At 41.4% G+C, this 14664-nt stretch overlaps 1 protein-coding gene across 1 annotated transcript; it reads right to left on the bottom strand.

The window, feature by feature from the left end:
• Positions 1 to 317: 317 nt before the first annotated feature.
• Positions 318 to 8971, bottom strand: LOC144534226 (fascin-like). The gene is made up of 6 exons (XM_078276040.1): positions 8871 to 8971; positions 5966 to 6806; positions 3981 to 4137; positions 3703 to 3824; positions 3220 to 3390; positions 318 to 1793 (listed from the first exon to the last, which is right to left on the bottom strand). Exons 1-6 carry the CDS (start codon positions 8946 to 8948, stop codon positions 1588 to 1590), a joined length of 1575 nt encoding a protein of 524 aa, XP_078132166.1. The 5' UTR covers positions 8949 to 8971; the 3' UTR covers positions 318 to 1587.
• Between the last annotated feature and the right edge of the window lie 5693 nt (positions 8972 to 14664).

Here is a 14664-nt window from a genome sequence, read left to right as displayed (position 1 = left end):
AAAATATTAAGGTGAAAATTTGAAAATTATAAAAAATATCGTTCCGGAGGAAAACAAACGATTTTAAAAAATCGTCGCAAACAAAAGCACGATACATACGATTTGTTCGATTTATTTCCCACCCCTAGCCTCAACCACAAAGTAAATGACTGACATTGCCATTGCTAGACCCATGATGCTAGCTAAAACGGATAATATACTGTTAACAGCTTAGAGACTATTTCTTTAGTAGAAAGTAGATCCAATGAAAACTGTTGACAGCAAGGACTGTGGAATAGCCATTGATTAGAAAATGAAATAAATCAAAGGAGAAGGTCCACTGTTAAGAGGGAAATTTTTATTTATTTTTTACGCCGTTCAGCTCAAATGTAAGAACATGAAAAAGACTGAAATGCTCTATGGAAGGCACAGCCACAGTAATAGCCAGAGACTTTCATTGTGTTTACACACCAAAGCCCAATCTAAGACAGACATTTCATTGTAACAAACATGTGCTTTTAAGTTCTTTCAGTTGGACATTATTGTGCAGATTTTGAGTCATAGTTGGAATTAATATATCTATGACTGCATATTTGTATGTATTTATGTGCATTTGAGTGTGCAGCAGTAACTAGTTTTTATACTCACCGCCACCGATGATCATTCTAACTAATAAGGCCCCTTCAGTAGATGAGTGAATCTCAAAGCTTCTTTCATTTGTTTTCTCCTGAAGTGTAATTGAGAACCATACACTTATCAGAGGAGTGGATTAAAGTTAAACCTTTGACTACCCACTACTTTCTGATTATGCATCTGTCTATATACATATTGTCTGCCTGCACATCTCAAGAGTGAGAAAGGAATTCTAGAGCGGTGCAGCAAGTAGCATATAGTTGAAGAGCATGTTAGAGCTGCATGCCACATATCATTTCTTTCTTTCTTTACACCCTCAACGCACGTTAGCACTTCCATGGTTACTGTTTTTGAAGCATTCAGTGACAAAGAAAGCCTTATTTACAGCGAAACATGTAAATCAGTAACATTCCTTTATCTGATGCATGTTGTGTTTTATAGTTGAAAGGAAGCAGGAGATGAAAGCAGCGCAACAAAGCCAGCAGGACATTTAACAGGAGAAGGTTAGATATTGTAAGTAATTAGTTATAGTTTGTTTACACCAGTAGTTACCACAGATAGGCACAACTAATCAAAGTAGTGTCCTGACATTTATCAGGTACAGCTTGTGTAAATGTGACTGGAAGTGAAACAAATAATGTGCAACCAGACTATGATTCATTCATTAAACAACAAGTCATTGTACATCCAAATCTCCAGTAAAAAGCCCAGTAGGAAGAGATAATGACAAAGAAGAAAAAGAATACAAAAGAAAACACCTGTAGTGCTTTGGTGCCATGACTTCCAGTTTATCATCTTCAATTTCCATCATGCATCCATCCATCCAGACAAATTCACAATTACACACACACACACACACACACACACACACACACACATACATACACACACATATATGCAAAAACAGCTACCTACAGTATCTATTAATAGTTTGAAGCATTGTGTCAGACAGTGGAGAAGTCCGGCTGTGCTTTCTCAGTATTCCCAGCGGGTGGCGCTGTCCAGGGAGTCGACGCTGGCCTTTAGCCCTCCAGCATGGTCTCCTTTAAGGTACTTCCCCCCCAGAGCACGGATGGCCATCTTGTTGAGGTCACAGAACTCGAACAGAAACTCGACTGGTGTGGAGCTGCTGCACCCCACCGCTGTGTCGTCTCCAACACACCAATACTTCCCCTGGGAGTCTGGACAAACAACAGATACTTAACAACAGACACTTAATAAAGCCTGACTCTCTCACACACACACACACACACACACACACACACACACACACACACACACACACACACACACACACACACACACACACACACAGGACAAATTGACATGTTTACATATTCAAATAATTAAGTTGATCACTGCATTTAATATTACACTTGTAGTTATGTTATGGGTGATGCGGAAAAAAAACCTTTCTCATAATTTTCATTTAAATGTTGCCTAATTTTGCTTGTTATTTACATTATAATATCACCATATCATCATGGAGAGGAGCCATTTGTTCAGCCCTAAGTAGGTGTGATGGTTGAAATGATAAGAGTTTCAAATGAAGGATGGTTGTTGAGCCATATAGCTATAACACAATTCCCATTAGATGTTTTAACTATTGACTATTGACTTTCTTTCTCTCCATCACAGTAGAGTTAAACAGGGCTGTGGTGAGCCCACACCGAGACAAGAGCAAATAGGGACATTGTGCAAAGGGTGATCTGAATCTGATCCAGTTTCTTTGCATTAAAAAAAGGCTTCATACAATTCTCAAGTTTCAGATGTCTTGAGTTTCCCACAAATTAAAGAAGTAATAAAGAATAAAAATGACTACATGCTCACTGTAATGGAAAGCATGCAAGAATATGATACTGTACTGATGTGAAATTGAACCTTTCAAAAAACAGTACATTCATCTAAGTCACTATGTGTAGGATTTGATCATTTTAGACCAGGGGTTCAACAGCTGCTACCCCCGCGACCCGATACTGGATAAGCGGACGAAGATGGATGGATGGATGGTTCAACAAGTAGCTTGTGAGCTACCGTCAGCTCGCGAGCACGTTTTCCAGTAGTTCCACAAAATTACGTCTATATTTAAAGTGAGGTAGCTAACTCTGTGGGCCATAGAAGTGTAAAGTGGTAATGTTTTCTTGGACCCTGATGGGAATATTTTCAGTGATGTAGCTAACTATGTGGGCCATAAAAAGTGTAATATAGTCATGAACCTTGACATGAAGTGAAGATATTTTAGCGTCTTTCAGTCATTTGTTTTGGTTTTACAGCCCACCCTTTTAGTTTAGTCGCGCTGCTCTATTTTGGTTTCCAGATGCAGCAGGCAGCTTTTTTTTTTAGCGATAAACCCACTGTATACAACCTGCCCAGAATCAATAGACTGCTGCAAATAGCTACTAGCTGGTAAACATAGTTAGTTTCTACAATCAAAAACATCTACCATCACAATGCTACAACATGCTACATTCACATATTTTCTACCGGGGCTTTTTACACTTATTGGGATTTAGGTTTTAGAAAATGTCCAGCAGTCATGTGAATGTATACTTGTAGTAAATAGGTTAAACATGCAATCACACCAGAACAGTTCTATAAACTGCCCACCTTTAAGGGAGTAAGCTCCGTTGTGGAACTCCATCTGGAAAACGTCGTATGATGCGCGGTTGGAGTCCAGGGTCGCCATTCCAGCTTTACGAGCACCGATGAAACCGTGCTCCCCACGAAGGACGATGATTGGACGGTTGATCAACTTCATCAGGAACTGTTCAGCTTCCCCTAAAGAGACATCAGAGTTGTGTCAAACTGATCTGGGCCTTGTTTCTCAAAAGCATCTTGAAGCTACTTGAAGGTTCTTTTGGGAAACAGAGTCCCTGGTTTGTTATTTCACCTCTTTATGGATGGAGAGAGTGCTACGATATCCTAGCTGAGAAAAATGACTGACACTTGAAATACGGAATCCTTTAGAAATATCTTTACGTAACTTAAAGTAATATTAATTGTTCAATGCACTCAAAAATGTACATGTACTTGAAAACTACTTTGTTACATTATGGAAAGCAGTTCAGAAACATCAGAAACATCACTGACCTGCGCTGTCAACAGTAGCAGCTAGCTGCCCGTTCCTCTTAGCGATCACATATTTGTTGTTAGCTGCACGCACACACACACGACCGTCACGCCACTCCAGTTCAAAGTAACTGTTGGCCGACCTGTCACAGACACACACACACACACACACACACACACACACACACACACACGTTATCAAACTTAATAAGTAGACTTTGAGGGATGTGTATGTGTGAACTAAAGTGTGTGATATTGAACCTGGTGCAGAGAGTGTGTGTGTGTGTGTGTGTGGTTACTTGGTGGAGGCAGTGCACTGCAGGCCCCCAGATGCTGTCAGAGTCCAGTATTTTCCAGCAGCGGTTCTGAAGGCACACTTCCTGTCCTCACGGCTCATCTCCAACTGGAAGACTTCCTGGTCCCCTTCTTCGTCCTGATTGGCTGACAAGTCCATGCCTAGAAAAGTGGAGCAGTCTGTTGTCAGATTTCATTCATGAACAGATGAATGATGTTAAAGGTGTGGCCACACAGGTCTGTTGTAATATGACACCCAGGCAGGGGATGTGTCAGTCCTGAAAGAGACTAGGGGAGGGGAGTGATGGTGAAAATGATAGCTGAACAGCAAAAAAAGCAAGCTTTTCCAAATCAGAAAAAATTAGGGTTGCAATTATCAGTGCCATTGCCAAAAATGTCTTGTGACTGCATTCTGGTCTAATAAGGATACTGTGGACAAATTAAAATATCTGCTTCTCCCGTGGTGAATACCTAATATACTTATTAGCACCATGCAGTAAACACTTCTAGTGTTCTTACATAACTGAGACCAACTGATGCAAGGTCTCAAAACATAACTGTGACTAAGACTCAGTCTGAGACTCAGTTAGTCAGTTACTGTATGTCACTGAGGCTAGGTCTACGTTATGTAGGAAAACTATAGTAAAGAACTATTAATTGATTTTTAGCCACTTTTAGCGAAACAATCTTTTAACACATATCACCTTATAAAGTTGATATGGTGGACATGTTGGCAAACAGTTGTGTGTACACACATAAAGCAGATATGCAGAAACATTAACATTCATTTGGAATCATGTTTCTGGTCAATTGACGAACCTCAGTCCAATATTCACTCTCTTAAAGCTCTATTTTGTTTGAAATATTCTTTATATCTAAAGATAGCGCATTACACACTGCGCCAATAGTATGAAACAGCTGTGAATCTCTCCGCCATAGCAGAGTTCAGAACAAAAAGTGCTTGCTCTTCATGAAGAGACAAAGGGTCCGCTGGCTAACAAAATGTCTGTGCATGCCCATACTGAGCATACGGTCCCATTTGGAGTTATTGGACTACAGATGCAGAAGCAAAGGTGGTCCTTTAACAAATAATGTCTACTACCTAATGGTCACAAGTCACTGCCCTACACTGACCTCATTCAAACATGACTATCTTTCTTCTTCTGCAATCCATCTCTCCTGGTACGCACACACACACACACACACACACACACACACACACACACACACACACACACGCACGCACACACAAAAACTAACAACAAAATCAACCGATTAGTTGTTTGACCTATAAATGTTTAAGAAACATTTAAGAAGCTTGAATTGTCCCCCCTTAAAAAAAAAAATCAAAATAGTTGGCAATTAATTTGATAGTTGACAACTAATTGATTAATCTTTGCACTTCTAACAGTGACTGCATGTGGATAAACTGCTGTCAATGATCAGTCAGAGTCAGATGGCAGCACATCAGAGTGAGACAGAGTGGCAACAAGACAAAGAGGTTGCATGTGGCATGTGGATCCACATTAAGGACTGTCTGAGTCACATCTTCCTCTGTTTTCTCTGCCTCTCCTCCATTTTTTCCCTTTTGTCTCTAAACAAATACCTCCTTGTTTTCTGTCTTTATTCCCAGTCTACTCCGAGATAAAGAATGATGGATAACTGTAGACTGAAGCAGCCACAATGCAGGGGTAGAATTACTGCAGAAAAATGTTAAGCTAAGCAGAGGCTGGCCAACAAGGAGGGAGGGAAGAAGGGGGGGGGGGGGGGGGCTGGGTGGAGAGAGAGAAAGCGAGAGCATGATAATGAAAAACACATGGTGTGAGGAAAATGAAGTAACAGGAGTCTCTCATTCTCATTCTCTCGTGCTCTCTCTGTCAAAGACAAAATGCAACAGCTGCATCTGGTGTGTGCCCAGTTACGCAGTGACTTCATCTGTACAGTAAAACGTGTTTCTTCTTTCTGGCTCTGTGTGTCTGCAGAGCCTCACCTTGCCTTGTGGAGACGTTTCTCTCGTTGCCCGCAGTCAGCACGACCTGCGCGTGGCTGCGCTCTAGGCCAAACAGCTCATCCTTCCCAACCCGGGTGCTTTTCCCAGACTTCATTGTGCCGGTTGGGCCCGCGGGTGCCAGGTAGCGGCCGTTGCAGTCGCGGAATGCCACTTTACCGGAGCGGAACTCCAGCATGTAGCCGGTGTCCTTGTCCGTCTTTGTGGACAGGCTGCCATCATTGCGGAGGAAGCGGTTGTCAGAAGTCTCGAGGTGGTAGCGCTGGTCCCGGTAGACCAGTGTCACAAGCGAGTCCACCCCCCATGGGACATCCCGGTCGATTGACACCTCCTGCCGCTCTCCGTGCGCACTCAGGTGGGCGAAGCGTTTGCGCGCAAAGCTGTACAGGTTGACCTGCGGGTGCACAGCCAGGTGCACGCTCCATCTCTCTGCCGGTGTGGCAGTTTGCGCAAAGCAGGTGATTCGATCCTCGCTGCCGCAGAGGTACCGGCCATAGGGCTCGGACTGCAGAGACCACCGCCCGTCCTCGTGCGCGGTGATGACGAAGCGACAGTCCTGGCTGCCGCGCGTCTCGCTGTCCGCGGTAACGTTGCCGTCTTTGTCCGTGGCGAGGTAGCGGCCCAGGTGGGAGCGGAGGAACACGGCGCTGCCGTCCTCCCCGGTCTGCTCCAGGGTCCAGGTCTGCTTCTTCTTCAGGCTGCTGGCCGAAGCGTTGATTTTGAAGCCGAAGGTCTCCGCAGTCAGATACTTCCCCTCGCTGTTGATGAGCCCCAGAGGGATTTGTAGCAGGTCCCCGTCGGCGCCGTTTGAGGACATGGTTTCCTTGTGTCAAGAGGAGAAAAGAAAAGAGGTGCTCTTGTTTAAAGAGACGGGCAGACAGAGAGAGAGGAGGAGAGTGAGTGTGGGGGTGTCAGAGGGAGGGACAGAGACAGAGAGGGAGAGAGAGGGAGGGACAGAGAGAGAGAGGGGGGAGAGCTGCTCTGCTGACTGATGATGATGAGTGCCCCCTGACTGCCTCGCTGGAGCTGCACGAGTGGGAGTTTTTCTTTTCTTCTAACAGTAGGCATACGCGCCCCAGATACAGGCAGAGGAGCTGGAGAGAGATTACTGCAATTTTGGCAGTGGTGGAATGTAACTAAATACATTTACTCAAGTACTGTATTTAAGTACAAATTTGAGTTAGACCTATACTTGCACTTTACTTGAGTCTTTTCTTTTCCTGCCACTTTCTACTTCTACTCCACTACATTTCAGAGAAATATATTGTACTTTTTACTCCACTACATTCATCTGACAGCTTTAGTTAGCCTACAAAATACAAATGACTTTACAGATTAAGAGTTTTGCACACAAAACATAAAAAAATGATGTTTTATTATAAATTCAACTACCCAACAATATAACGGCCTACAAGTCCAGCTGAAATGATTAGACCATTAAACACAGAGCTGTTCGGATCGTTTCCAGTTTCTAAAATGTGAGGATTCTTTTTTGCATTGAGTAAGGCCTACTTTTATTTTTAATACTTAAAGTACATTTTCCTGATTATACTTTTACTTAAGTAACATTTTCAATGCATGACTTTTACTTGTAATAGAGTATTTTTACAGTAGGCCTATGATATTTGTACTTTTACTTAAGTAAAGGATCTGAATACTTATACACATAGGCCTACTACAGCCTATTCAGTATCATCCAAACGATTACTATTACTAATAGCCAAACACCCATTTCCCCCTGCTTTCCCTCCCTTTAATTGAGATCTGCTCACCCTCGGTTCCACATGGATAGAGCCATTCACCCACTGACAGAACAGTGTTTGTCTTCAGGGCTGCGTGTGTGAGCTGGGTTATGAAGACATGAGGTAAAGTTTGAGAACAAGATGATTTATAGCCTATATGTGACCAGAAGTAGGCCTATGTTCACTTTTACTCTGTGGTGGAAGAAGTATTCAAATACTCAGCCTTTACACTATAAAAAAAAACACTCAAGTATATATAGGCCTAACTATGCTACAAGTACAAGTACTGCATTCAAAACCTTCCTTAAGTAAAGGTACAGGACAATACATATAACAATGTATTGTATAAACTTACCATATCTGCTTTTATGTACAATTTTCATCTGAAAGGTAACTAGTAACTAAAGCTGTCAGATACATGTAGGGGAGTAAAAAGTACCCTATTTCCTTCTGTATAAAGAAGCATAAAATGGAAATAGTCAAGCAAAGTACACATAGGCTAGTTCAAAATTGTAAAAAGTACAGTACTCGAGTAAACTTCAACCACTGCTTTGACTTTTGAGTACTTTTGGTCTGTGGTTGTTTGTTTTTCTTCCTGGTTTGGACTAAACAATTAAGGGGAATTTTGCTGTAATGCTACAGCATGTGATGTGTTAATTAACATTGTGCTACCAGTTTGTGGATGACCATTAACTTTTTCAACGTGACAATGCCCTCACACTCAAAGCCACGTCCATGCAGGAATAGTTTCTGAATGTGGTGTGCACAGACCTCAACCCAATCCAACACCTTTGGTTGAATGAGGAGAGATAGAAACACATCAAACTACTCAAGCTCTTACCTCTTTCTCTGTCCTCTCTCTGCCTTTAATTGCCCCTGGTGACATTTTGTCATGGTAAAGTATGTGTGCTGCGGTGACACGGTATGTCAGTTATAACGTTCGTCCGCACACACACACACACACACACACACACACACACACACACACACACACACACACACACACACACACACACACACACTATATTTTAGCGTTGCATTTTAAGTTTTAGGATTTGAGTTTTGGAAGGAAAACATGGACATAAGACGTCCACAGCAAAATTAAAAGTGTGGGTTTCTGTTATGAGCGTCAGTTGTTTGCTGACCTTGTTCCACCCGTTTCCATCCGCCGTTCTGGTCAGCCCTGCCTGCCTCTTCCGTCCTCCTCCCCTGGGCTCTGGCATGACTCCTGCCTGCACATCCACCTTTATTTATACTGGAGAGAGTGTTACCGGGTGTGCTTATCTTCTCCCCACACCTAATACCATAATATAAGCTGGCTAATGCAAAGCCCCATGAGAAGCTTATTTACCCAGTCAAGCCTTTTGAGACATTTTGTTTGTTTTCTTCTCCTGCGGCAGTCTTAAACTATGAATCGGATTATGTTAATGTGCTGTTTTAACCATGTATTAAAATATTACACACACATTAAGAGTGTTCTATACAGGGGTCTTTTACAAAGTAATGTTCTTCAGTGGAATCATATTAGCGGAGTGGTGGACTGTTGTGTCCTGGAATGTTGATCCGCCTCACCTACAAACCAATTACTTTTATATTCTTTAGTGTAGAGGGCCAGAAGTCCTTTGTGCAACTAAAATAACTTACTGACTGCTGAAAATAATTAAAGGGAGGATGACACACTTCTCCTGCTTTCCAATAGTGGAAATTCCACACTAAATGTAAAAGACAGGAAGGTTCGTGAGTATAGTTCACAGCAAGCAAATTTGCACAAGTTTGCATGTGTACAGTATGTTTTCATGTCAATATTTCTGCAAATGACTGTCCTGCAAAGCCCATGGGATATGTGGAGCGCGTGTATGTTTTGCCTCTGCGTTTTTTGTGCATGTATTGTCAATTAACTGAAAATGAATCAATGACAATTTTGATATGTGATTTAGCTTATCAAGTACAAACGATACACTTTGCCAGAGAGAGCGTTCTACATTACAAGGTTTCTAGTTTTATTTTTATTTACTTTTGTTTTTTTAAACATTTGCCTCTTGCTGCTATTATGACATAGTGGCTCTGCAAGTCACAGTTTATATAGTGATTTGACTGAGAATGAATTCACTGTGCGTTTAAATCCTGAATGAAAGAGTTGATAGAAAAGAAAAGCTGCACGTTTGTTTGTCAGTGCATGGATACATCATATGTAGAAGAGCTATGACTAAAGAATGAGGATCAAGAGAGCATGAAGTACAGAATAAAAAAAACAATAAAAACATCTTTTTTGTCAATTAAACATACACTAATCATTTTGAGAGAAGAGAATAGTGAGTGTTGAGGTGGGGCAGTTGAAAAAAAGCATGGCCTGGGCCTGGGCTGCTTGATGCTGGAGAGCGTTTAGCCCAGAGCCGTATATTATAGAGAGTTTGGCCAACTAGGGAATCGAATGTTCTGAGCTATCCTGTTATGCGATTGGTTCCGATGTGGTCACGTATTTCGTGGACTCTATCAACATCCATCTGATTCCCCTTGACATAGCGCAGGGAATAGTGGAACATTTTTATAAATTATTTAAAAAAAATGGCATAAATCACAGAAAAAATGCCCTACTGTTGCGCGTTTGGCTGCAATGAAAGACAGCGAAGCGGAAAAAGATTTCACAAGTTCCCCCGTGAACCAAAAAGGCGAAAATTATGGGAGCTGAAGGTGAAAAGAGCAAACTGGAGGGAAGTGACTACTCATTTTTGTGTGAGGTAAATGTCAATTTCTCTTTTCGACTTATGATAACAAATTACATAGGACAAATATAGTAATACCATTGTTAATGTGTACCATGCTGTCAAAAAAGTTCTAACACTGCTTTAGAAATTAATGAAGTTTGAAGTTTGCCAAGCCTTATGCTAGCGTTAGTTCTTTCGCTAGCACTCCATGTACCTAAATGCTTAGAAATGCTTGTGACCTTGCCATAGCCATGACTTGAATTTAAGCTAGTCTGACTTCAATTGTCATCTGTAACTCAAATGTAATATACTGTGACCACGCAGGCATGTCATTTATGTTGATTTAGATCACCAAATATTATTAATACATAACTTTGCCTTGGTTACTACTAAGTTATTATTGCTATCGTGATAACGTTATGGTCCTGTCCTACCGCGATTAACACCTGACCAAAACACACTTTTTACCCGTATGCTGTCGGTCGCATTATCATTGTCTTATCGTGTATTTTGTCAAAAGACTGTGAGTAACTTTGTTAAGAGTTCAGTTGCTAGTCAGGACTCAGGAGACTGAAGAGAAAAAGAAAGGTAAACACTGGTCAGAGACTTATTAGGTGACGTGGTCATTCACTACAGTGGGTATTTTTTAGAGGCCCATTTACAGTATAGAAGGTATATTCACTGGAATATTTCCATAAGGGCCTTTTACATATTGACAAACGTTGATAATAACATGTATATGCCTGTTTATGGTGAAAATAAGCAATTTATTTCAAGATAGCATATTCGCCCCATAAGGTTACACTGTAGAGTCATCTGACGATAGTATCCAATATGGCGCCCATGATTTGAGCATTATACTAAGACAGTATATAAAATGGAACAACAGATCCCGTTGCTCTGGACGGAGAACAGTGAAGGATATTAGAAGCACTTTTCTGGCTGAGTGTTACTGTGCAGCCTCCAACTGAGCTCGAAGACGTAAATGTGACGTGAAAGTTGGAAATCTTCTGGTAGCTGTGCCAAGAGAAATCTCAATCATTCCCAATCTTACAGAGACGGAGAGCGTAGGCATATATAAGGAGATAACATAGGCACAGGCTAATTATTGCTAACTAAAATGCTAGTTAACATTAGTAATTAAACTTAAACAGCTAATGTAAGTCGAAACTGCCTGTGAGCTTCTCCTGTACTATACGGTAATTCCTCTACTATGTGACAGTAAGTCGCGTGGTTATGACACAATCGTTAGCCTATTTTTACAAAGACGTCTGCTACGGAGCCATAACATGAGATAAAAGGTAATGGAGCCTTTTATACATTGTCGTGTTTCTTTAGAAATAAACAATGGACAAATACAGTCTTTAAACGCTTCAGATGTAAAGTTATTTGCTGTCAAAGTGACGTCAAAATGAATGGCAGTCAATTGATTGCTAACGGCGGGTGATTGCTTGTTAGCATCAAAATGGCGCCATAGGAGCTACGTGTTGCGGGGAGAGCCTTACCCCCTTGGATTTGAGTTGGCCAAACTCTCTCTAATATACAGCTCTGGTTTAGCCCAGACCACATCGCCCCCATCTGGGCGTTCAGAGAACAACAGCAAGAACATGGATCTGCATGGTATATGACAAAAAAACAACACTTTCTTTTCATTATTATCAAACCTGAAAACAAACTGAGAGTAAATACATTGCATGTTGCAGCCTTAGAAATGTGTATGGTCATTCCTCAGGTTCCTCCCATTTACAGTTAAAGAGACTTTAGGTGTTTTTTCCTCATCAGCTTCAGAGGAGAGTCCTTGTCCCAATGCACCTTCCACTGCCATTGAGCAAGTCACTGTCCTCTGGACTGGAATTGGTCACTGCTACATCGGTGGATCCAATGGAGAAAATTAATTTCTCCACAGAGATTTTTAAAATATAACTTAACATCCTCTGGATCATCAATCATTCTCTCATCATAAACGACGGCTCTATTCAAGTGTCCCAGTAAGCCAGAATGCTCAATACCAGCACCCTGAAACCAAAGCTTCTCCTACTCTTAGTCATGTTAGTTTACAGTGTTGAAAGTTGATCTAGTTTATTCAGGGACACTGATATCTGTATTTGATAGATGTAGTCAAGTAATTAGATATTAATCATATACCTTATATTCTAGTTGTAATATAGTGGGCAATGGAGAGACAGTATTGTCAGAAAAACAACAGTAAGAAGAGGCATTCACTGTGATGTTAACCATGATGTTAATATACACATAATTTGTTCAGGGGCGTCGGACTGGGGGGACAAAGGGGACTGAGTACCCAGGGCCCTCATGTGAGGAGGGCCCAAAAAGATGCTAGAATGAATAGCTGTAGATGCGGGGAGGGGCCCATAGAAAATGCCTTTCTACAGGGCCCAGAATTTTGTGCTACGCCCCTGAATTTGTTCTAAATGGGCTAAAACGGTACAAATTCAGGAATTGTCTTTCAAAACTCCACTCCACATCAGCATTTTTCTAAATGTATGTATTTGGTTTAAATGCCCAAAATCATTACTTTGTCTATGATTAAAGTTACAGATCCATGTACTAAATCCCTGCTGGTGTGGTGCAGTTTGACGCTCACTAGGTGGCAGACATGCTACCGCTGCATGCAACATTTTAAACACACCACATACAATGTGCATACACACACACACACACACACACACACACACACACACACACACACACACACACACACACTCTATTCTATATAGACAGATGTAACACTGCGTAAAAGCAGCACCCGATGGAGGATTTTGTCTGTGCTGTGATTGTGGTTGTTTGCACTGAATGCTTGTTTGATTTGTCAAAGTTAGGTTAGTAACAGAAATACAGAAACAACATCCACACAGTACAACTTAACACTCACTGCACAGCGGATTTCCCACATTAGGTGTTGATTTTGCAGTAACAACTGGTGACAGGAGCGTTGATTGGAGTGTTGTCTGCTCACTCACACAGCTGATGTGCTGACATTAGGTGTAGACCTCTATAAAACACGGATTAAATCATGTTTGTTCACGGTTTTGTTACCATCATCTCAGCAGACATGGTCAAACTAGGTGATGGGTTTGGTTCTAAAGACTGAGACTAGTGAAGCCGAGGTTCACTCTGGACACAGCCTGTGTTTTAAATGACACGTCCAGTGAATGGCAAGGCCACAGCTGCAGCATAAAGTGTGCCGGTTTGTTAACTCACAGAGTCAGGAGGTAGTCTTGTCGACTCTTCTGGGCTCACAAAAAAACATTTTGTTGAACCCGTTGAACCTCTTTTGGAAGAAACCCGACAACTGCACTGTGTGTCTTAGATGAAATCTGCAATGGGTTAGTTTGCCCTGAACAAAAATATGCTGGTCTGCCTGGCTGCGTGGCTCTGGGGGTCCACCACCTGTCTAAACAGTATGCATGAGAATATGATACAAAAATAAGAGGCCAGTGTGTTCACTACAGAGTTTGAGAGAAGAGAGAGAGAGTCTGAAGAACAATGAAAAATGAGAGAATTGCAGTTTATATTTGGAGAGTGAAAGAAGTTCACGTCTGTTCTTCCACATACAGTATACTGCACATGTCTAAATGACTCCAGCATTTTGTGGCTCATTCCTACTCTTAGCCGTTGTATTATGCTGCTATTTCTTGCCTTAAGAGGAAGATGGAGTAATGGAGAAAGTGGTGAATAAGGAAAAATACAGCATGGAAATGGCAGGTTACAAAGCAAGATCCTGGAAGTAGAAATTAATGAGAACTGAAGATCCACATAAAGAAGAAGATAATTAGTAGGACGGAAGGAAGAACAGTGAATGTCCAGATGAAAAGAAACACAGGAGGAAAAAATGTACTCAAAAACAAAGATTTTGACTGCTGGAAATTGTATTGCATACCCAAGGTTTGCTAAAAAAAAACACGTCTATTACAACTATTACAATATATTTTATAATATGCTGCATTTCAGTAGCCTATGTTTTAAAATATATTTAGACGTAGGCTTGTTTATGCAAAAATATAAAACAAGAAAAAAAGTTTTAAAGCTGGATCAGTCTCAAAAGTCTCCTTTACCTACTCTTTTCCTTTCCGGTCTCCTTCTGTCATGCTACTGGAGGAACACTCTTTTAGTCCCGCCTTTTAGCACCTCTCCACCAATGGGCAATGTGAGGAAATGAGTCAAAAGCAAGGAGGGATGGGAAAACAACCGACACTCAGCCCTAGGCTGTGGT

The sequence above is a fragment of the Sander vitreus genome, chromosome 2, assembly GCF_031162955.1.
Source record: "Sander vitreus isolate 19-12246 chromosome 2, sanVit1, whole genome shotgun sequence".
Classification (NCBI taxonomy): Eukaryota; Metazoa; Chordata; class Actinopteri; order Perciformes; family Percidae; genus Sander; species Sander vitreus.
This window is presented reverse-complemented; position numbering and strand designations above follow the sequence as displayed.